This window comes from Budorcas taxicolor, chromosome 12 (assembly GCF_023091745.1).
Source record: "Budorcas taxicolor isolate Tak-1 chromosome 12, Takin1.1, whole genome shotgun sequence".
NCBI lineage: Eukaryota > Metazoa > Chordata > Mammalia > Artiodactyla > Bovidae > Budorcas > Budorcas taxicolor.
Genome location: NC_068921.1, coordinates 76,311,522 through 76,337,359, shown reverse-complemented (window position 1 = coordinate 76,337,359; position 25,838 = coordinate 76,311,522). Strand labels below are relative to the sequence as shown.

The following is a 25,838-nucleotide window of genomic DNA, read 5'->3' as shown; positions in this document are numbered from 1 at the left end:
TGAGTTCATAGAGGAATTTTTAAAAATCCTATCAAAACAGAAAGTTCCAGGCCCAGATGGCTTCACTGGAAAAATGTATCAAATACTTAGGGAAAAAACATACTAATTCTACACAAACATTTCAAGCAAATGGGCAGAAGACAACATGTCCCAGACCAGCATTACCTTCATACCCAAAACCAAAGATATTATAAGAGAAAATTATAGACCAATGTCATACATGAATATACACAAAAAAATTCACAACAAAACATTAGCAAATCAAATCTAGAAATATATAAATGGGGTAGTACATCATATGGAGTTCATGATAAGGAATGTATGGTTGATTCAACATTCAAAAATAAATGTAATTCACCATAAAGCAGTCTAAATAAGAAAAACCATAGACCACATCAATAGATACAAAAAACTATGACAAAATTCAGTCTATTTATGATTTTAAAAAAAAACTCTAGGCAAACAATAAACTGAAAGAGATTTCCTAAATGGGAAACCTTAAACCATAAAATTTCTACAAAAGGAAGAAAAACATCTCTATGCTCATGGATAAGAGAAAGATTTCTTAGAGAGGACACAATAAACATGAGTTATTTAAAAACAACTGACAGTCTAGATATCATCAAAACTTATAACTATGCTCCTCAAAGCTCACTATTCAGAAAATGAAAAAACAAGCAAGACTGGGCGAAAATATGTGCAAAATACACATTTGATGAAGAACCTAATATCCAAAACCCAGAGGCCTCTCATAACACAGTAATAAGAAAACAACCCAATTTAAAAAGGAAGGGGGCAAGATTTGAAAGAAGATGGATTAATAACATACAAGCACATGAAAAAATATTCAACACAGGGAAATGCAAAGTAAAATGACAGTAATTGTAACAGATTCCATCCACTAGAATGACTGAAAACTTGCTTTAAAAATTAATACACTAAATGACCTGAGGATGGGTATTAACTAGAATTCTCATACATTGCTAATCAGAGCACAAAATGTTACGGATACTTAACAAAACAGTTTGGCAGTTCCTTAAAAAGTAAAGCATATATTTGCCATGCCACCTAGAAAAATAAACAATCAATAAATAAGAGAGTTCAATATAGTTGCCAAACCCAAGATCAACTTACAAAGATCACTGACAGTTCTCTACTCCAGCAATAAAATAGCTACACTTGGGAAACATAATACATAAACACAACATCATTCACCATAACAAAAACAAAAACCTAGGATTACAAAAGATCTATAAGAGAAAAATTTTTAAATCAATTAAATAACACAGATGTTACGAATAAATAGAGAGATCCTTTACGTCCTTGGATTGGAAAACTTGATAAAGGTATCAGTTCTCCCCCAAATCAAACTGTAAATGCAATACTGTATCAAATTCCAGCTGAATTTAAGATAACTGATTAACTTATTCTAAAATTTATATGGAAGAATAAAAGTACATGCGTAGTGAGGCTAACTTTGCAATAGCTGAACAAAAAGTTGCTTGTTCCACTAAAAAGCAAAATAAGTTAAAGATAATAGAGTATGGGGCACATGGACATATAAAGAGACCAATGGCATACAACAGAGCACACAGAAGAACACACACACACACACACATTTCTGCTCCTGGATTAACACGCCAAAGAGAGTCCATCACAGGTCCATTGGAATCACGTAAGTGTGAGTGAAGATACAGATAAAACAAGACGACCATGAGTTGACCATTGCTGGAGCTGCGTGATGTTGAAACTGAGTTCATTATAGTGCTTTCTACACTTTTTTATGTGCTTAAAACTTTCCGTATAATAATCCCAAATATCTGAATAAAAACAGAAATCACAGTATGTGCTGCTTCAGTGATCCCCAAGGCGGGTACTAGATACACGCCCCTGGTGTTGGGGGCTGAATTTTCAGGCCTAAGACAGATAACACGGCCCCAAGCTGCTCAGGCAAGAAGACCTGGGACTGAGCACAGATGCTAAAAGACCTGTACTTTTTACAGAGAAGACTAAAAATATTCCATTCAGTCTGCTAAAGCGGTGATGACATTTAGCTTACACGAAAGTCCTTGGGAAAAAAAACAATGAACAATCCCAACAATTAATCACAATGCAAGGCCAATATCATACCTGAATCTGTGGTCTAGATTTACCCTGCTTGCACAGCTTGGGAACTCCAACGTAAGAAAATAACATAAAAGCTATTCCAAGACAACAAAACCCCCTGGGGATCCAGCAAGAGGAAACACAAAGTCCTCCCGCAGAAACGCTTTCATGAGCTAGGGCACGTGGGGGCTCCAGAAGCGAACAAAACCCATGGAAAATGAGTCCACAACGAAAAGCCACAAACTGCAAAATACAGCAGCAGACCACCCTGAGGGAGAATCCGACAAGATGAGAGCCAGAAGCAACAGAACAATGTGCAAACATGCAAAACTATTACACGTGCTTTTACAGGAACAGGAACTATTTTTTACCAAAAACAAAACAAAACAAAACAAAACCCAACACTATAGATCAATATGCCTCCATCTTCCAAAAACTCATGAATGGCTCCCATCACCCTCTAAGTAAAAGCTGAAGTTGGTACAAAGACCTGTAAAGCCTGGTGACCTCTCTTACCTCCCCGACTTCACCACCTACAATTCCCTGCCCTCAGCTCCCTCTGCTCGGGCTACACAGATGCCCAAGTCAGGTGTCCGCCTGAGGACCCTCGTGCTGGCAGTTCCCTGCACCTGGATACAAGCCCTCCCATCCCCCCCACATCACCACGTGGCTCTCCCCTGGACCCCCGTTCAACTGTCACCCGTCCACTGAGGCCTTTACTGACCATACTGTTGAAAACTGCAACCCTGCTTATACCCTGGTATTCCCTTTCCCGCCAGCTGGCTGGCTGGTTCATTTTTACACAGCATATATCATCATCTGACATACGACGTATTCTATTATCTTGCTTACTGCCTTCTATGCCAGATTATAAGATAAAGTCAATGAGAAAGACTTATAGCTGTTTTGATCAGTGCAGGATCGTCAGAGCCCAAAACACATACTATCTACCACAAAGCAGGTTCTCAATAAATATGTGTTGAACGAAGAGATGGGGAAATCAGAGGAAGTGGACCGTTCTTGTAAGACATGAGGCAGAATTCTCATTCACCCATGCATGCACAAATGCACCCTCAGACACGACTTGGTCGTTACCTTATACAAGGGAGTGTCAAGGTATTCTTTTCCTTACTGTGCAAATTCCTCCCTCACATCCTAAAAAATGACTACAACTGACTTTTCAAACAATAACTTACATAAAACATCAGTACATTTTCTAAGGTACTAAAACTACACAGACAGTATAGTAAAAAGCACCCTTCACAGTTCAGCTTCCTGTTCCTTATTTTTATCTTTCTTGAGAAGTCATATGTATGTCCACACCATCAATTTCTACATATATAGAAACTATATAGTTTTTCTTAAGTACAAACTCTTACCTCCTGCTTCTTCAGTTCATGAGTTTTGAGAATATTCTGTTGTTGACACCTATACTCTTGGATATTAATACAGAAATGCTAGCATCCATCACTCCTTTCTGTGCCCAAGAATCAGCTAAGATCCATTCTTTGGGAAGACAAAAGCTGATTACTGTAACGATTGCATGCGTGCTCAGGTGTGTCTGACTCTTTGCAACCCTATGGACTGTAGCCCACCAGGTTCCTCTGTCCATGGGATTCAGGCAAGAATACTGGAGTGGGTTATCATTTTCTCCTCCAGGGGAGCTTTCCGACCCAGAGACTGAAATCATGTCTCCTGCATTGGCAGGCGGATTCTTTACCACTGAGCCACCTGGGAAGCCAATGACTATAATATGGCATCATATTATCACCTCTGCTAAATTCCAAGTGTCTTCTTATTAGTATTTAAACACATGTGCGTTCTGATAAAAATATAGTTTGTGGCTCATAAAAGACTTCAGAGATACAAAACATAAAATAGTATTACTATATCCTTTTGACAAAAATCTCTCCTTATAATTCGCTTTGTTTATCCCAGATAACAGTATGTTTTTTTCCTTAAGATAAGTATTGGGGCCAAGAAGGGTATTACTTCACCTTGAATAGTTATAAACTTGGAATTGTGCAATATTGAGCCCACTCATAATCAGAACCTAAAATTATTCTTATGTTTTTATCACAGGATTTTCACAATTGTTATACTAATAGTGTCTGAAATAATGTGCCACGTAATTTAGTAATGAATAAAACACATATACATAACACCATTTTAAAATTCTGACTACAGTATATAGACTCTGAAGACAGAGGTTATCCAAACTACTCAAGCTGTCTGTATAAACCATAAAATCTCTCTCGTATTTTTTGATTACAAAACGATTTCACAATTTGAGCCCCATGTCACACCTTTTAGAGTAGATGCATCAGGTTCTGCCTAACACTGCCATCTAATGGTTCACAATGTGACTGCAGGCAAAGTTAATCAAACTGCCAATGTCCTGCTCGCTCAGAAAGGGGAAAATATCCCTCACAAAGAAGCTTAAATAGTTCATGCTAAAGTTCTATAAGAACTGTTAGTAATATGTGAAAAATATAAATCACTCTGAGTATTTTATTTTACAAATGTTTCAAAGATGTCACCCGACCAACTCACTATTTAGGTCTTGTCATCTGACGTTTAACTTGATTAAAATTGATTAAAAATAATTATTAAGATTATTTTTCACTCTAGTTCTCCTTAAGTATTTATAAAGCATTTTCTGGAAATACTTCAAAAATATAAAAATATTCTTTGTTCATGAGCAAAATCAATCATTTAGATTATACGGAAAAAATCATTTTACAAATAGCTTATTTCACTAGTAAAAGAACCAACTGCAGGGAATTATGTCCTTGCTATATTTATTGAGTAAAACCGACATAAAAGATTAGTGTCAGGTGTACAATATAATGATTCAGGACGTGTATTTTGCAAAATGATGCTCACAGTAAGTCTAGTTAATATCCTTCACTGTTTACAAAGTTACAAAACTTTTTTCTTGTGATGAGGTTGTTTGTGTTGTTTTTTTTGTCTGGCTAGATTACCAGTTTATTATAAGAGGACATATTTTAAGAGGACATAACTCTCTTTGTCACTGAGAAGACAGGAGGACAAGGTCACTCTGCACGTGTATACACAGCACGTTTTCTTTATCCATCACCCATTGATGGACGCATGTATCTTTGTTATTGAGAGGACAGGAGGACAAGGTTGGTCTGCGTGTGTGTGCCATGCTTGCTTTATCCATCCACACATTGATGATGTGCATGTATTTGTTACTGAGAGGAAAGGAGGACAAGGTCACTCTGAGTGTGTGCACACACTTTCTTTATCCGTTCACCCAATGAAGACCAGTGAGATGGAAGAGATGCACTGGGCAGGACACAGCGAGAGGATGCGGGGCTCCGCGCTGTCTCCAAGCTGGCCAGCCACTCCACACTCTCCCTCAGTCTCCGTGTGGCCACCAATCCTGGACGCCTGATGAGAACTTTGAAGGTCTACTCCTTTAGTAACTTTCAAATACACGATACAGGAGTATGAACTACGGCCACTCTGCTGCGCACTGAATCCCCAGGAATTATTTTATACCTTCTGATCCCCTTCACCCATTTTGCCACCCCCCACCAATCTTCAGCAGTTTGTTCTCTATATCTATGAGCTATGTTTTTAAGAGTTTGCATATAAGTGAGACCATGCAGTATCTGTCTTTCTCTGTCTGACTTACTTCACTTGACCTAACACCATCCAGTTTAGTTCAGTCGCTCAGTCGTGTCCGACTCTTTGCGACCCATGAATCGCAGCATGCCAGGCCTCCCTGTCCATCACCAACTCCCGGAGTTCACTCAGACTCACGTCCATCGAGTCCATGATGCCATCCAGCCATCTCATCCTCGGTCGTCCCCTTCTCCTCCTGCCCCCAATCCCTCCCAGCACCAGAGTCTTTTCCAATGAGTCAACTCTTCGCATGAGATGGCCAAAGTACTGGAGTTTCAGCTTTAGCATCAGTCCTTCCAAAGAAATCCCAGGGTTGATCTCCTTCAGAATGGACTGGTTGGATCTCCTTGCAGTCCAAGGGACTCTCAAGAGTCTTCTCCAACACCACAGTTCAAAAGCATCAATTCTTCGGTGCTCAGCTTTCTTCACAGTCCAACTCTCACATCCATACATGACTACTGGAAAAACCATAGCCTTGACTAGATGGACCTTAGTTGGCAAAGTAATGTCTCTGCTTTTCAATATGCTATCTAGGTTGATCATAACTTTTCTTCCAAGGAGTAAGCGTCTTTTAATGTCACGGCTGCAATCACCATCTGCAGTGATTTTGGAGCCCCAAAACATAAAGTCTCACCCTGTTCCCACTGTTTCCCCATCTATTTGCCATGAAGTGATGGGACCAGACGCCATGATCTTCGTTTTCTGAATGTTGAGCTTTAAGCCAACTTTTTCACTCTCCTCTTTCACTTTCATCAAGAGGCTTTTTAGTTCCTCTTCACTTTCTGCCATTAGGGTGGTGTCATCTGCATATCTGAGGTTACTGATATTTCTCCCGGCAATCTTGATTCCAGCTTGTGTTCTGATGAACTATGGAATGAGGTTCATGACACTGTACAGGAGACAGGGATCAAGACTATCCCCATGGAAAAGAAATACAAAAAAGCAAAACGGCTGTCTAGGGAGGCCTTACAAATAGCTGTGAAAAGAAGAGAAATGAAAAGAAAAGGAGAAAAGGAAAGATATAAGCTTCTGAATGCAGAGTACCAAAGAATAGCAAGGAGAGATAAGAAAGCCTTCTTCAGCGATCAATGCAAAGAAATAGAGGAAAACAACAGAATGAGAAAGACTAGAGATCTCTTGAAGAAAATTAGAGATACCAAGGGAACATTTCATGCAAAGATGGGCTCCATAAAGGACAGAAATGGTATGGACCTAACAGAAGCAGAAGATATTAAGAAGAGGTGGCAAGAATACACAGAAGAACTGTACAAAAAAGATCTTCACGACCCGGATAATCACGATGGTGTGATCACTCATCTAGAGCCAGACATCTTGGAATGTGAAGTCAAGTGGGCCTTAGAAAGCATCACTACGAACAAAGCTAGTGGAGGTGATGGAATTCCAGTTGAGCTGTTTCAAATCCTGAAAGATGATGCTGTGAAAGTGCTGCACTCAATATGCCAGCAAATTTGGAAAACTCAGCAGTGGCCACAGGATGGAAAAGGTCAGTTTTCATTCCAATACCAAAGAAAGGCAATGCCAAAGAATGCTCAAATTACCGCACAGTTACACTAATCTCACATGCTAGTAAAGTAATGCTCAAAATTCTCCAAGCCGGGCTTCAGCAATATGTGAACCATGAACTTCCAGATGTTCAAGCTGGTTTTAGAAAAGGCAGAGGAACCAGAGATCAAATTGCCAACATCCGCTGGATCATGGAAAAAGCAAGAGAGTTCCAGAAAAACATCTATTTCTGCTTTATTGACTATGCCAAAGCCTTTGACTGTGTGGATCACAATAAACTGTGGAAAATTCTGAGAGAGACAGAATACCAGACTACCTGACCTGCCTCTTGAGAAATCTGTATGCAGGTCAGGAAGCAACAATTAGAACTGGACATGGAACAATAGACTGGCTCCAAATAGGAAAAGGAGTACGTCAAGGCTGTATATTGTCACCCTGCTTATTTAACTTCTATGCAGACGACATCGTGAGAAACACCCTCCAAGTCTGCTGCGAATGACAGCACTTCCTTCTTTTTATAAAGCTGGGGAAATATTCCGGGGTGTGTGTGTGTGCGTGTACACACCACACTTTCTTTATCCTTTCACCCACTGATGGACACATACATCTTCGTTGAGACAACAGGAGGACAAGGTCACTGTGTGTGTGTGTGTGCGCGCGTGTACACACCACACTTTCTTTATCCATTCACCCCCTCACAGATGCATATACTTTGTTACTGAGAGGACAAGAGGACAAGGTTGCTGGACACCGCTGGGCTGCAGAGATCCTCGTGGGAAACACCTGTCCCTTTGCTGGACTCCTATTAACGGCTCCAGTTCTCCAAGCCTACCAGTGGATCCCACCGCAAAGAAGAGCACAGGAGCAGAGACGCTCGGAGTTTCAAGGGCTTTCATGGGAATTTCACTCCTGCCACCTACCCAACGTGTGGGTTTCCTGGACATCCCTGCCTGCCGCTTTTCCAGCCTCTGCTTGAGAGTCTTCGTGTCGGCAAGTCAGCGCCTCCCATGGGAGTCACTTTGCCTGGAGACAGACAGTGCCTCAAGCTAGCCCTTACCAAGCCCAGTAACTTCCAGCAGCATCGCTATAGGCTCATCGTCACCCACCCTCGGCTGTGCCCTATGTGCCCCAACTTTTAACCCCTCTTTCCTCGAGCAGCCCCTCTGACAGCTGAAGCCTGTTCTGCCCTTCTCCTCTCCAGGATCAGCACAGCCTGCATCCACAATTGCCCCTCTAGTCCTGACGCAGACAGGGACCTCCAGGGCTGTGCGTGTTGTCCGATTACCTACACCATCCACAAGCAAGTCCGGGTCCACCGGCAGGCACGTCATGCCGTCTCACGGACTTTGCGACCCCAAGGACTACAGCCTGCCAGGCTCCTCTTCCGTGGGATTTCCCAGGCGAGAAGACTGGGGTGGGTTGCCATTTCCTCCTGCAGGGGTTCTTTCTGACCCAGGGATCGAACCTGCGACTCCTGCACTGTAGGCAGGTTCTTTACCATGGAGCCGCCACTGGATTTTCTCTGCTCTGCTATTCCTAACATATCTCCCGAAGCTTTTGTAATTTGAAAATTTCATGAGCAAACATGCTCTTATTTTCAAAGCAATCATTGATACATATTTATCAGGCTAAGCAGGGAATGAGAACACTACAGAAAGGTAAATGCTGTTCTTTCATTTTCATATTATTGCAATAATACAGGCAATTTCCAGAATGTAAGAGAGAAGCACTTGCAACTCTGGGATATGGCTTGCTTCTGCTCACCTTGCTTTTACACCCTGCTGGCTGAAAGAAAGGCATTGAGGATTGGAGATAAATACTCTTCAGATTAAGTCACTGGGGAAAGTCTCTAAAGGACAAATGGAGGAAAATCTACCCTACCCTAGCCTAACAATAAAATTTTAAAAGCTTTTCAATTCATCCTTATCATGAGAATATGATAACTGGGTGGACCTACAACTATGCCAAAAACATTGCCTTACATCAAAGGACACAAGCAGAGTTAAGAAGGCAGTCTATGGAATAAAAGAAAATATTTGCAAATCATATTATCTGATAAAGGATTATACTCAGAAAATATAAAGAACTCCTAGAAGTTAATAACAACAACAAAAATCTGATTAAAAATGGACATAGGACTTGAATTTCTGCAAAGAAGGTATACAAATGAGCAATAAGCACATGAAAAGATGCTCAATATCAATAATCATCAGGAAACAGAATCAAAACCACAATGAGATACCACCTCAAACCCATCAGGATGGCTACCATCAAAACAAAACAGAAAATAAATGTTGGCCAAGACATGGAGAAACTGGAACCCTTGTGCATTGCGGCTGGGAATGTAAAATGGAATGGCTGGCTGCTCTGGAAAATAGTATGGTGGTTCCTTCAAAAATTAAAAACAGCACTGCCACATGATCCAGCAATTTCACTTCCAGATGTATACCCAAAAGAACTGAAGCAGGGCCTCAAAGAGACCTCTGTGCTCCCATTAGTCACAAGAGCCAAAACATGGACACACACCAAGGATCCACTACCAGATGAGTGGATGCATAACATGCAATATACCCATACAGCTGAATATTACTCATCCTTAAAAAGGAAGAACACTGTGACACACGTTCCAAGCCGAATGGGCCTCGATAAATTATGTGAAGTGAATTAAGCCGAACACAAAGGATACTCACTTACTCGAGGCACAAGAGGAGGCGAATTCACAGAGACAGCCAGGGGCTGGGGGAGCGGGCAAGGGAGCCGTTTAACGAGCACAGAGTTTCAGTTTGGGAAGAGGAAAGAAGTTCTGGAGGTTGGCTGGGCAACAATGTCAATGTACGTTAACACTACTGACTGTACCTTAAAAATGGTTAAGACAGTAAATTTTATGTTGTGTACATTCTACCACCATTTAAAAATTTTAAGCCACATCAAATTTGTTCCAAGGTCACCTTTATGCCTGACTCTTACTAGCATATCGGACACAAACAACATTTAAAGTGGAATCTTCTCAAAGTCCTAGCCCAGGAACGCAAAGTCCTATAGAGGAAAACAGTTGCCTAACAACAACAGGATACTTCCCAGGAAAGGTCTCTAAGCCAAAACATTTTAGAGGAATGAGGATATGTCTCCCACATAATACTGCATACTGTAGGAATACTGATAAATTAACATAGCACACAAAGATGAGTATTATTTTGTACCAACTAAGAGCTTTTGAAAACAGATTTCAATCTCCCTGAGGCTTCAAATCATGGGAAGGAGAAGAGCACCATGGCTGGCTGTAACCTGTAGGTGGCAGTAGAGGCAAAGTGTTCCTGTCAAAGCCGCCTTCAAGGTCAACCGGCATGGGACAGCATCTGCTACGTTAAATAAACTGAGTTCGCTTCTCTGATACACTGTGAGTGCTTATCTTGCGCAAACACGTCCACCCCAGGGCCTTTCCTCAACCAACTCTCTTGTCTCATTTTTTTGCTTGATATGTCTTTGTGATCCTATCTATTTAGAAATATCATACATTCATTTTGGAGGGACATGGTGGTTTTCTTTCTTACAGAAAAAGAAATACCCGCACACTAGTGAAGTCAGAAGGCCTATTTATTGAGGTCTGTTTTATGCTAAGCACGGTGCTAGGTGCTCTGAGACACGTGAAGACAGTTGGACTAGGTCCTTGTCAACAAGACAGACCCAAAATGTGAATAATGGAGATGAGCGTCCAATCAAGGGGTGAATAACACCACACTTGTGAAAGAGAGAGAGAGCCACAGACACCTCCAACTCCCACCTCTAAAAACAGGCTCCCACAAACCTTTTGGTGAGCTTTACTGCCTATGTGTGAATCCCTAAATGTTTTATTTCAGTTTGGCCTACTTTCTGAAATTCATACAAATAGGATCGTACAGTATGAATTCCTTTGTGTCTGGCTTTTCTCGCTTCACACCACATACATTACATTTGTCCACGCTGTTACATGCATCTCCTGTATGATCCATTTGATTCTGAAAGGCAGAAAACTGTTTACACAACTGATTCATCAACTCTACAGTTGCTGAACATGTGGGTTGTTCCTAATTTGGAGCGATTAGAAATAATGCTCCTATGAACATTCTTATCTATCATCTCCTGGTACACAGGAACATGCATTTCTGCCAAGGAGTGGAATCTGAGTCACAACTGTATGTATCTTCATCTTAGTACTTAATATCCAGCTGTCTGCCAAATTTAAGCTCATGCACACGAGTTCCTGGTTGCTCTATACTCTCGCCAACACTTCTTACTAGTCTTATTCACTGTGGCCACTTTGGTGGTTGGGTAGTAACATCCTTATGACAGTTTTAATTTTTAGTTCCCTGATTACCTATGAGGTTGGGCATACTCACACATGTTTACCGACCGTTTGGATACACCCATTCTTGAGTGCTTCAAAGTTTTTGGCTCATTGAATGGCAGCAATCTCCCTTGCAAATTTAAATTTACAGGCTGACAGAATCCAGCTACAAAACCTTTCCTGGGGAATATCCACTCATTGGTGAGAAACAGGGATAGGACAGGAAGTTCTATTTCCTCAGAAGATTTTTTTTGCTACAGATTGAATGACTACTTTGACTATTCTCTACTAAGTAGGACCAACCTCAGCAAAACTTACTGAAAGAAAGTACGCCACCATAATAGAGAAAGAGCACAACACAATCTGAGAATCTTGAGTAAATATCCCTGGGTTACACCATCGAAACTACTATTGTGTCCTCAACATACTTTGCTGTTGGCATGACGATTAAATTCTAAGACCCATGTTAAGCACTTAGACCTCTGCCTGATGATTCTTTACCTCTGATAATACAGATAAGAGTAACGACAGAGATAATTTTTTTCTTTAAAGTCCTAAGTAATTCTTTTAAAACTAATAATATTCAACCTACAGACACGTAGTTACTTTTTAGAATACAGATACTAAAAGCCTCCATCACACACACTAGTACACAAGGTTGGATATTTAAGTAACTCAGTAACACACCTCTCATTTCTTTACCAGTCTTGACTCTCCACACTACCTTTCTCTTCTAAACTGCTATTTCACCATATTACTAGACATTTTCCCCTAGAAATTCATCTCTCTCTACACATACTATCTCCTTTAACTGTGAGACCAGAATTTGTAGGGGGCAGCCCAGTACATCACAATAACCAGAGTTCTACTCAACCAGTTGTGCCCTGGGGACCATGAATGACTCTCCAGGCAGTGAGTGAAACGTCACCCCACAAACTCTTGACCTGGGATTTTAGGGGGTCTAGGAGTGCTTTAACTGCCATATAGAAGCCTTACCCTAAGATCCTCTAAGTGAAAGAATCTTTAATATCTTTAGGCAACTCTACTTTCATTGCCAGTTTAGATCTATTCTAACTAGAATTATTTATCACTTTGGTTATCTGGATTCAACTTCTTTGCTGTGAGGTAAGTAAATCATCTGATTGTCTATGTGTCTGTAAAATTGTGAAACTGAACAAAACTTGCCAAGGAAGAGGAATTTGGGAAATGCTGAATTTACAATACTGTTTAGAAAATCAAATAGAAAGGAGGCTGATTCCAGTTTGGCTCTATCACTACAGCCGTTAAGTTGCTGGAGTTACAATAACATAGATGGAGAAAAACAGTATCTCAGTCGTTTTCATCCAGAAACCACTATGCAACATATGTGGCCCCCTCCAAAAAAAAAAAAAAAGAACGAGCAGTGACTTCAGAAGCGAGCTTGAACAGAAAAGGGGCAGGGCACAGAGATCCCTAACATCTAAGTGTGAGGCCGCCAGGGCCAGGTAAGAGTCTCACTCTTGTTTCCCCCCAACACCTCTTCTTTGTGGGGACTGGCTGTCTATCCACTCCTCTGCCTTTGTCTGCTGATGGCCACCTGCGCTGGGCAAGATAAACAGTAACAACAGCAGGGCTCTCCTCTCAATACTGGTCTGAGGAACCAGGATAAGCCTCACTCCGCTGAGGAAAAGAGAAATGTGTTAAGAACGAGAAATATAGTTTTATCTGTGGCACAGACAAAATCTCATGATATAAGAGCATGCTTTTATAATGGGGATTTACTGTGTAAGTCTATTAACTACATCCTTTCCGATAATTGTAAAATTGGCTTAACTAAATTATATTTGCTCTAAAACTGGCCTCAAGGGCTAAAATAAAAATTCGTTTGGGGCTTTTAGTACCTAAACCAGAATTCAAAAATGGAGCTGAAATGAATGATTCCATAAGGTAAAGGGAACTCTGTGAAATCCCTCTTTTGCAAGGTGATCATTTTCCTTCACTCATATCCCAACCTAAGTGAGGAAATTAAAGCTGCAAGAATGATAGTCGAATGAGACAAGTTCTTCCATCTAAATAAAAATTCATTAGGTTCAAGTATTAAAGAAGCAAACTAGATATAAAAGTTTAATTCTTGATCCACTGTTTACTCACTTGCTGCCAAATGGTTTGAGGGAATTTTTTTTTTTTTACCTGAAATTTTTTTCTAACATAAAATTATTGTGAGAAGCCTGGAAACCCAGAGAACAATGCTAAGTGTTGCCGTGTCAGGGGCGGGGGGTGGGGTGAGGGGGTGGTCTTGTCTCTATTGTTCCTTGCGATTGGCAAGTTCCCTTCACATTAGCAAGTCAAAATGTCCCTGATGCTCACACTGGGCTCAATGTTTCATCCATGACTCTCTCAACCCTCGATTTCTTCACCTATGTTTTCAATCATACGTTCAACCAGTATTTACTAAATGGCAGTTAAATACATACATATACAACACATGCAAACCCTCAAGGACCTCAATTTAGAGGAGGATAAAAGGCAAGTAAAGACCCAATAATAATACAAATACATGCCACTACAGGGGTAAGAAGCCAGTGCTAAAGAACCTTACAAGCACAAATAACCAACCAGCTTCAGGGGTCAGAGAAGATTTCGTGGGAAAGGCAACATCTAACCTAAAACTTTTAGGATAAATAGCAGTCAGCCACACCAAGAGATGGGAGTGTGGTGGGAAGGGATATCACAGGTTAGTGTAACAGCCTAGGCTAGGATGGAGAGAAAGACAGGGCCCATCCTCAAGCTGTGTCCCTTGGTGCCTCCCCCGAGAGATGGTTGAATCAGAGAAACGATTCTCCCTGCACAGACAAGGGGCCTTTTCTTAATGAGATCTATGCCTTCCCATACCTGCTGACTTCAGCAGCAGGAGAACACTAATCAGCAATGAATTTTAGAAGACCTGTCACAGGCTATATGAAAGCAGGGCAATGAAAAGATTGGATCTGCAGTTAAGAGGCTCCTATCTCCAGGTAAAATAGCAAACTCCTATCCTGCATATGAAATGTAACTCTGTGTGTAAAAGACTGACTATGATGTGACTCAGCAATGAGCCTATCTCATCTAGCGAATAAATCAATGTAATCACCTCCCAATGGAAAGTCTTTACAGCAGCCAGGGCAGGAAGGGGAGGGTAAGGCACTTGGTACCAGAAGAGGCTAGGCCTCGGTATCTGAGTTCTCAGCAAGCCACTGGCCCTCATTGGGCCTTGAATCTCCATCTACACAAGAAATTGTAGCTCGGGGTTGCTGCTTGTGCTTCTAAAACCCATTCACCTGGCATTATCACAATCAAAAGTATTTTAATCACCAAAGGAAAGGGTCTAAATAATTTGTAAGTCACAGATTTATTACAGTTTTGTTGGAGGAAAAAAAACAGCACGTGCCCACAAGTTGTCTTAAATCAAAAAACCAAACCGTTAAGTTCACGTACCTTTTAAAAGCTGACGAATCACGCATAACAAAGTAAAAGATAATTAAAATTTTAGGACAAGCAAATGAAATTATGATTTTTTTTAAAAGAAAAAGAAAAAAAAAGTTAATATAGCCAAGCAGGCAATGATTGGAGTTGCTCACTTCTCTTTTCTTTGCTTTCACTTCCCTTCTTAGGTTAAAATACTCCTAATATGTAAATTATTCCACTCAAAACTCCCAGAGTCCTTTTTTTTTTGGGGGGGGGGGGTATTTATTTTTAATTGAAGGATAATTGCTTTACAGTATTGCATTGGTTTCTACCAAACATCAACATGAATCAGACATAGGTTTATCATGTCCCCTCCCACTTAAACATCCCTCCCACCCCCCTCCCCATCCCACCCCTCTAGGTTGTTATGGAGCCCCATTTTGAGTTCCCTGGGTCATACTTTCCATTGGCTATCTATTTTACATATGTTAATGTATGTTTCTGTGTTATTTTCTCCGTAACTCCCACCCTCTCCTCCCCAATCCCCTAGCCGTGACAATAAGTCTATTCTCAATGTCTGTATCTCCACTGCCGCTTCCCAGAGTGCTTTCTTGGCAATTCGTAGGGATGTTTTTGCCAAAGGAATTACTTCAAGTCTTCCATGTGATAGACAACAGATATGAAACACTGGGGACTTAAAAAATAAAGCAAACCAGAGTCGGGAAAGGTATGTGCAAAGCTGAGCCAAGTAACTGAGGGTGTCCAAACTTCCACCATTCAGAAATATTTTAGTAGCAAAAAGTAGATATTGGATGATTTTAGGAACTTGCAGTAAAGGGTTCCCACTAAGTGCCACAGTAGCACTTGGACTTTCCTGGTTTAGAGTCCTCACAATCCTACCAGATGGATATTAGCTCTATTTTAGCTCTACAGAAACTAAGTAGGAACAGAGCTTCATGGTGTTTAAGTAACTAAACAAAGTCACACAGCCTAGAAAGTGAATAAATTATACTATGAATTCTATTCTAGTCAATATCAAATCCCATTCTCTTCCAACAGATGATGCAGGCTTTAAGCACCACAGTAAACAAAGTGAAGACATTTTTCTGTGATTCTCTTAAATACATGCCATCATTTCAAAGGGAGCTTATGCTAAGCATGACCTCATAAACAAATCATTTGTGAAAGAGAAAAACCACATCCAGGGCTAAGTCATAAGTCGAAAGGCCTTATTTCAGCGAGCACTTCCTGAAAGAGACAAAGCAGCAATTGCAGCTGAGCGAGTACCAAGTCCTGTACCGAGTATTATGTTCGAAACAACTTTTTAAAGCAACGGAAGAGCCTAAAACAAAAGAAATATAGCGTTTCTTAAATACACTGTTTCTAGAAAGAGCTATTTTAACACAAACAACTCAAAGATATCTCTTTTACAGAACTGTGTTTACCGAAAAATGTTCTTCTCAAACACAGCCTTTTGATGGTCAGGAGGTAAGTAGCATTTAATCAGTTTTATCACAGATTATCAGAAGTAATGTTGTACTTATTTGTTAAATCTCAAGATCTTTGTTTTATTTTAATAATATGTTGCTGAAATTATGTTGGTGAAGGACCTTCAAATCGGTTATACTGTCATCTTCCTATGTTATTAATATGATTTTCATTTATTTTCAGTATTTTTTACATTAATAGTAAATGTAGTTTTTGCAGCTTACAGAGAATGTTGATGTAATAAATTGTAAGTATCTTCAGGAGTCTTTATCACTTGGTTTTCAATTACGCTGTTTCAAAGAATGTCGAAAGCTTCTAAAACGCTGACTTACAAGCTAATCATTTTTCAATATTTATCCAAAAATGTATGCATGTGTATGGAGTACAACCTGTATGGTAATGCCTTTAAAACACAGGCATCACACAGATTTTAGTCAACCTTAAGCAAATGAGCACAACTGTTCATGACATAATAAAGTCAGCTTGAGCCCAATGAGGAGAAAAAGATTCATTCAGAAGAGGTTTGTAAGTAAGGAATTTCTGGGACAAAAATCAGGGATGAGGATGGGTGGAGGGAGTTCTGACACAAGAGAAAAGAAGGATACAAAATGTCATTTATATTACAATTTCTACTGTGGAAAATTTCATTGAAAGTTAAAAATAAGAGCCAAGTCTCTACAATGATTTTTTTTGTATGATACTAGAGATTTAACTTCTCTATGTAGTATTTTTCTCATTTTATAGAAATTAATATTCCAGTCACCCCAATATGTGGAAAATTTTAATTAACACAGGCTTTTAAATATATAGAATTCTACTTCAAAAATCGTATTTAACCTAAATATTTGGCAAACTCGGAAAGGTAGGAAGGAGGGAGGGAGGAAGAAAACAAAGTCCTATCTTGTCTTTGTCAGCAGCAACTGCTCTAATTAATTTTAAATTACTGTCCACGATGTCACTGAGCAGATGGTCAATCTCCCCCACAGTTTTCACTAAAGAGCCTCAGGGTTGAACGAGAGGAAGCCCACTCTGCAAAGTGACATTTTTGAAGGAAACTTTCTTACACCTCCTTATTTCAAGGGGGATGCCACAAGGTTCCATCTGTTTGTAGCAAGTCTATTTTTAAAATCACTGCTGCTGATGTTATATCGTGGGTGATGGAAGTATCACACAGTGGGGGCGGAGGGTCAATGATATTTACAATCACAACTAAACTCCTTTCCAGTAGAAATGGGCATTGCCGGTGGGGTAAAGAGTAGAAATTATACAGTTTCTGCAAACACATAAAGTCACTGAGTGACTACTTGTCTCTGATGCTCCTTTTTTAAAATATTAAAATTGACAAACAATACTTACCCTTCTGTATCTAGGCAGAGTGAGCAGGTGAAAGCTACTATACTCGAAACCGCTTATTCTCAAGGTGGTGTGCTCTGCGCTCCTCTGTAGCCATGACATCTCCTTCTGGGACACTGGTAAACACCATCTGGAGGATTCAGCATTAGGCAGTCCCAACTGCACGTTAAAAACTAGCCTGTCTATTGTTTTTAAGAGTCAAGGTTTTAATCTGCACACCATGGCACAAGAACTGCTGTTTCTAACCTATGATAGCTTAGAACATGATGCTATGAAGAATTGTTTGCCACTTAAAAAAAAAAAAAAGTAGATTTAATGGCCAATTAAGCAATGTTCCATTGACAAACTAGAGAGTAGCTACTGTGGGTCACCCTGCCAAAGGCTCCTTCCTGCACTCAGCCACCAACCCAGCAAACTGAGCATCTACTATGTACCCATCGGCAGTGCAGACGACACAGCGCTAAGAAGGAAAACCTCCAGCTCTCAGATGAGGACATTTGAGAACTCACTATTCGGTAGTCAACCAGCTATACGGTTTCTTTACTTTCTAATACATAATTTATACATTAATATTTTATATTTGATAAGTAATAAGCCATCATATATTAAAATTATATTTAATGAATAAAAATCAGACATTACTGAGTTACCAAATATTTAAACAGAATAAACATGATAAAAAGTGACAAGCTTAAGAGCCAAAATTCAGAATGGCCTTTCCCCAAGTAGTCCCAAACAAAGGATACCTAATACAGGAACAACTGCTACCCAATCCCATATACAGGGAGACAGAAAAAGAATACACTGCCCAGTGCATTGTGACACACCAGACCATCTTAATGGGCTAGTACATATTAGCACTAATACCCAGGGAGTGTATTTCTTAACAAATACTAAGACACATATATTGACTCTACGACATAAAGTACTCTCAAAATCCACTGACATGCCAAGCTGAATGTAAGAATGTTAAGCATTTATTTTTCAACTAAGGTCTCATTCCTATCTCTATTTTACAGTTTCTAAGTGTCATGCCCACCAACAAGCTGTAAGATGACCACCCCTCACAGTCAAGCTCAACCTAGCCTGCCTATTGACCCACATTCAGACCCACATCCAGATGAATACAAGATTGCAGCCCTCGTCTTCTACAGCTGTATCTTCATCATTGGACTATTTGTTAATGTCACTGCTTTATGGGTTTTCAGTTGTACCACCAAGAAGAGAACCACCGTGACCATCTATATGATGAACGTGGCACTACTGGACTTGATATTTATAATGAGCTTACCCTTTCGGATGTTTTATTACGCAAAAGGTGAATGGCCTTTTGGAGAGTACTTTTGCCAGATTCTTGGGGCTCTCACAGTGTTTTACCCAAGTATTGCTCTGTGGCTTCTTGCCTTCATTAGTGCTGATAGGTACATGGCCATCGTACAGCCGAAATATGCCAAGGAACTTAAAAACACGTGCAAGGCCGTGATGGCGTGTGTGGGCGTCTGGATAATGACCCTGACCACCACCATCCCCCTCCTGCTGCTCTATGACGACCCAGACACAGCCTCCTCCACCCCCCCGACCTGCCTCAAGATTTCTGACATCATTTACTTGAAAGCTATTAACGTGCTGAACTTCACCCGACTGATATTTTTTTTCTTGATTCCTCTGTTCATCATGATCGGGTGCTACTTGGTCATTATCCATAGTCTCCTTCACGGTAAGACCTCTAAGCTGAAGCCAAAGGTCAAGGAGAAGTCGATCCGGATCATCATCACGCTGATGGTGCAGGTGCTGGTCTGCTTCATGCCCTTCCACATCTGCTTTGCTTTCCTGATGCTGGGAGGGGATGAGAACAGCTACAACCCCTGGGGAGCCTTCACCACCTTCCTCATGAACCTCAGCACTTGTCTGGACGTGATTCTCTACTACATCGTTTCGAAACAATTTCAGGCTCGAGTCATTAGCGTCATGCTCTACCGTAATTACCTTCGGAGCGTGCGCAGAAAGAGCTTCCGCTCAGGTAGCTTACGGTCACTAAGCAACGTAAACAGTGAAATGTTATAAATCGTCACTGTTTGCCTTCAAGCTCTTTAAATACACTTTACTATCTATCTTAGGGTCAGTGGATATTCTCTAGGATATCACCAAGTCCCTTCTCTCCTGGAAAAAAACAATAAAATAAACTTAAAAAACCCTTCTTCTTTTGTGGGATCTTATTATTGTGGTAGCATAATTAAATGTATTGAAACATTCTAGTTCATTATTTTCATATTAAAAACTTACATAAAACACTTGCATGAATGATTGGGAGAAAAGCATCCAATTCCCATTTCAGATTCAAGCCTTATCTAAATACACCATTGTTTGGATTTAACCCTATGTGCAAATGAGAATTACCTGATCTCAAATAGTTGAGCTACTGTTTGAAATAATTTGGATTATTTTCCAACTAGATGCAACTCCTTTTGGTTTGATTTACACTCAGAAATGGTGGTCTAAGTCCAGTTCTTTGTGTTCTAAACATAAAACTTCTGGGATTCCTATAAAAACAACTATGTTCAACTCATCACTGTTACTGATGTACAGCAGAATCTGCAGAAGCAAACACCCAAGGGGTGATACAGGTCATCGCCATCAGCCCTCCCCTCCACTGAATTCATTTTCCTTTGGAAACAGACTACAGCCACTCAATAAATACTTACTGAGAGCCTAGTATGGGCCAGACTCTACTTCAGACTAGTGGGGGAAACTGAACCTGAGACCCTATTTCTGCCCAATAATCTAAGTTCATTCCCATGACATGAGGTTTCTGCTATATGGTGAAATATGTTGTTCAGTTGCTAAGTAACGTCCTATTCTTTGTGACCCCATGGACTGCAACACACCAGGCTCCTCTGTCCTCCATTATCTCCTACAGTTTGCTCAAATTCATGTCTGTTGAGTCAGTGATGTTATTCTAACCATCCCAACCTCAGCTTCCCCCTTTTCCTTTTGTTCTCAATCTTTCCTAGCATCAGGGTCTTTTCCAATGAGTGGGCTCTTCATATAAGGTGGCCAAAGTATTGGAGCTTCAGCATCAGTCCTTCTGATGAGTATTCAGGGTTGATTTCCTTTAGGATTGACTGTTTTACTAGTCAGAGACTTTGGATTCATATCCAAGCCTTATCATTTAATTCCTCCTAACGAAGTAACCAAGTGACTTCTCCATTTAAAAAGGAAAGGAATTCAACTATAATCTGTGAACATATTATTCTAAATATTATGAAAGCACATAAATGAGTCAGCAGTAACTTCCTCTTTGCCGAATAGCCTGCATGACCCTTAGCATGATCATCTCCTAACAGGACTAAGAATCAAATAAATGCACTGGCTATAAATATATTTCCATAACATGGGAAAATAAATATTCTTAAAGAAAAAAAAGAGATAAACACAAAGGAACCCAATCATAAAATAGCATTTTCATACCAGAAGATCTCTTAGATGGTCTTCCAGTTTAGTCCTTCTGCTTTAAATATAAAGAAAATGAGGTCCACAGAGGTTATGTGACTTGCTCAGCTAAAGCACCAGCATTAGAAACCAAGTTTAGCTTTCCTTTCATGTCAACCACCAATTTTTCAACAGTAAAAAGCAAACAAGCTCACAGAATGTAAACATTCTCATAGCTACATAACAAAAAGGAGTCAAGATGGTACTGAGAGAAAACCACTTGAATTTTTTAGCTTTATTAGTCAAGTGAGCAAGAGACTTAAATATCATTAAGTGAATATTGCTGAAACAAGAGAAACCTCTATTTGATATGTGCTATACAGTCACAGCCTACTCACCTATACAGATTAATCTGCTCTTACATAATTTATTAAATGCAACTTCTCTGCAATGACTTTTCTTGATGAGAAGAATTTGAGAGCACATGATACAACTGAAGTCTTTATCAACACGAAGTCAAAAAAGCGAAAATGTATGTCACGGTTCTCACAATAAAACAGATAATCTAAAACACAGTTAATTAAAAATAATTTTATTCAGCATTGTAATCAGAAACACTTTAATATGATATGTAAAACTTCAAATTCCACTTATTCTGGAGTGATTTGATTCTGGGAAACAATATATAACATCCACATACAAATACTAACAAAAAAAATAATAGGTAAGTAAGGACAGGTGTGTGATAAGCATGGGTTACTGGAAGAAACTAATATATATAGCTACTTTCAAAACCTAATGGTTGCGTTGTCTGATTATCAAGTAACAATCATGAGAATCTATTACATGCCACATATAATTTCTTTGTAAAGCACCAGAAAAAGAGATGAACATGTCTGTGGTTCAAAGACCTCACCTCACAGTCTTAAGGGCTACACTACAACCAAAGCTACCCCTTCAACATCACTGAGGGTGAGGCAGCAAGTACATAACAGAAAGCTGGTCTGCCCTCAGTGGGCTAGGAGGGTGGCACAGGAGGCCCAGATAATGACAGTGATGATGTGAAGCAATCAACACTAACAGGCATTTTAATAAATGTGTTGGACTATACATAAAAGGATGAATAATCCTGCTGAAGGACAACAGGGTGCAGAAAGAAAACCAAGCAGATACAAGAATACAAATACACAGCAGGTCAAGAATGACCAATGGGAAACTCTGGATTGGGGTCAGATTATAAGGGCTTGGAAGGAAAAGGGGGGGAAAAAAAAGAATATACACACACACACATATGGGATGGGGAAGTTACTACTGCTAGGATGTTTGCATAGGTTATTTAATTCAGTCAAGTACAGATCCCCCAATTTACATATGAGGATTTTCTACAAACTGAGCTCAGGAAAGATAACTTGAGAAGTAACTTGCTCAAGATGACACACAACACATGTCAGAGCGAGGAAACCTCAATTATATCTGGTCTACATGATGGCAAAGCCTATGCCATTCACACTATTCCAGAGAGCCTTGATGCCATCTTGGAGTTTTGATTATTATTCTGAAGAAAATAAGGATCTAAAGGTTTTTAAAAGGAAGATGGGTATGGTCAAACTTCTATTTTAGAAAGACAACTTCTGAAAATAATGCATGAAATGCTTTGGAGGGGACAGGTAGACTAGTTAGAGAATCATTATAAAAATCTAGGCAAGAAAAGTTAAAGATTAGTTAAGACTGAGATAATGACAACATATAATGAAGGGATGATTTACACAGCACTTCGAACGAATAAGGCCCAGTGACCCACTCCAATGACGAGAAAAGGGGAAAGAGTTCCAGCCTGGATGACTGTGTAGATGGAAATGCCTTTAATTAAAATAAAGAGTACAGAAGGAGGAGGAGATGAGAGCACAGAAAGAGAGGTGACCACAGGAGGTGAGAGCTTCTACACGACGGATTTTCTCAGAGTCTTAGAAGTCATTAGGAAATACGAGTAAAGATCAGGAAAGTAATATGAACTGGAAATAGAGAACTGGGACACAAACAACAGATGTGAACGATAGCTGAAGTCATGAGACTGGACAAGATAGCGCAGAGAAAGCTTTTGGCGTAAGTGTGAGAAAGGAGCTGCCAAGAGTAATAAATAAGGTCAAAAAGGACCAGGAGACAGCAGTATGCTAGCACTCAGGAGAGCAGGTTATTTCATGAAATAATGGGATGCCAAAAGCATATAGTGTGCTACTGAAAGGTCAAATAAGACAAGTGAAAATAGGCCATTGGCTTCAGAAATCAGTGGGTCACTGATGACCTTTATAGTTTTAATAGTGGTGAGCTTTAAAAAGAGAGAGACACAATTAAATAAGAAGTGAAGAATTGTTGGGAGTGAAGATAAATTTGGCACTGATGAGAAAGAAAAAAACATTACATGGAAAATACGGCACATAATGCACATACCCCACAGTGACCAAAAAGTTTCCTGAGTTTCTGAAGCTTTGCTACCATCATATTTATAAAACGCAAAGTTTACTTACTGAAGTAAAGATTTACATTCCAAGAAGTCTATGTTTGAGAATGCATCAAGATTCAAATAAGCCATACAATAACAGAAAGGGAAATATTGTTTCATTTAGGTAATGTCTGAATTAACATCCACAGTCTTCCAAAGGGGATCCTATAACTTTTCAATTTACTCAAATTTGCAATTCTTGCTATCAGTTAAGATATAAACAGGCAAATGCCTTCTTGGCTTAAGAACTGGTTAAACACATACACACACATTATCCCCAACTTCAAAATTGAATCAATATTCCTTATATGTACCAGTTAGGATTCCATAAAGAAATGTCATTCATTACAAAGAAATAACTGTCACTCCACTCTATGTACAATAGAAAAAAAAGTCCTCACAAGAGGACAACGTAAATAATAATCAAATAACTACCTACCCCCTAAATTTATTCTAACACAAACATACATGATATGCATAACCTTTCCACAACTCAATAGGTCTTAGAAAGAACCAAAAGAATTGGTCTCGATGAGAAATGTCTGGGAAAAACTAATGAGTCAGTAATGCTGCTTATTTTCTGAATCAATACAGCATCATTCCTAATGACTACACCATCTTCCACAATAGCAGAATAGTTGAACTTCTTAATCTAACTGCAGTCACAACCCATGAAGCTCAAAAACTGCGTAATTATGAGACAGAACTTTATCTGTCTCCACTAAAAGATTATTCAGAATTAAACATTCATCAGACAACTAAAAATCGACACTCATGCCAGTAATTCAGTAAGTCCACTATAACTGTTAAGTATTAATGACGTAAGTGTGAGCGCTATTAGATCACTAGCTGTATTTTAAAAATACAGATCCAAAGTGAAGCTGGATCAAGATACTTGCATAGCCTAATAGTTCTCAAAAACACACACTGAAAATTAAAATAAGGCTTAAATTAGTACACATGAATTTTTAATATATGGTGTCTTTATTTCATAGTATCTCATCTCTTAAATACAGCCTCAGAAACTTCATTCAGAGATGTTTCAATATCATTTGTATATGTTAACAACTCTGCTCCTTGCTGCTAGTTATTTCACAAACTAATACATGTTTTTTCATTTTGTTTTTAAAGAAGGCCAACACAATATGAAAGCACAAACACTCTACAAGTTAGGCTGCCCGTTGCAGATTGGTCACAAAGTCGTAACCTATATACTGATTTTCTTTTTTTTTTGGTGGAAATTTATAAACAATACCATTTTACAAAAGCATCATTCTTCAGAAGCCTAACTTCAGACAAATTAATTCTGTTTCCTAACTGAATCTAATTAAATGTTGTATTTTTGTGTTTAGGTAGTTAAAGTTACAAAGACGAAATTTAACTATGAAAACACAATTCTATCTTCAGGACCAGAACAGAAAATTCATTTAAAATTCTCTAAAATATGAGACTTGAAAGCTGAAAAAAAGACTAAGAATAAAATCTATTTTTCAGCTCTATCTTATCTGCTTCAAGAACATAATGAAAATGTATGTATACACTGGATTTTTGACATAGAAAATCAATTTTTACTACGTCTAAAATCTTAAAATATTCTTTTACTGACTTTCATGTACAATAATGCTTTAAATCAGATTTACATAGTTATGATTTAAGCTAATCTTTAGGAGCTACTTACAATCCAGAAGGCAAATTCCTGGCCATAGTGACACCAAAGGAATGCCGCACAGCTTCAACAAGGATGAAGTCACCCAGCGCTGACAAAACCCAGGAGCCCAGCAAAAAGGACTAAAAACAAAACAGGAAGAACATTAGAGGGAAGAGTCTTCTAAAAATAACCTTTATTCAATTAAAACCAACTCAGGTTTACACATATTTTTTTAAAGTTTCTTTTTGTTCCAACAGACTTCTCAAAATGAGGGATTAAAACCGTACTGATCAAATGTTATTAACTTCCATAATTTCTAAGTATGTTGAAGAAAAGATGTTTATAGTATGATTTATTTTTATAAGTAATGCACAAACCATTAAGCAAAT

At 39.3% G+C, this 25,838-nt stretch overlaps 2 protein-coding genes across 2 annotated transcripts in view; one reads left to right on the top strand and one right to left on the bottom strand.

Moving 5' to 3' along the window:
* Positions 1-25,838, bottom strand: part of UBAC2 (UBA domain containing 2) — a 170,822-nt gene that overhangs the window by 112,126 nt on the left and 32,858 nt on the right. The window contains exon 4 of the mRNA XM_052650151.1: positions 25,480-25,589. Within this exon, the coding sequence (XP_052506111.1) occupies positions 25,480-25,589 (110 nt within the window). The remainder of the gene's footprint in view (positions 1-25,479; positions 25,590-25,838) is intronic.
* On the top strand, positions 18,926-19,936 carry GPR18 (G protein-coupled receptor 18). The gene has a single exon (XM_052650152.1). The coding sequence runs from the start codon at positions 18,926-18,928 to the stop codon at positions 19,934-19,936; it is 1,011 nt and encodes a 336-aa protein (XP_052506112.1).

Coding starts and splice junctions, on each gene's coding strand:
- GPR18 (XM_052650152.1), top strand. CDS start 18,926: ATGACCACCCCTCACAGTCAAGCTCAACCTAGCCTGCCTATTGACCCA.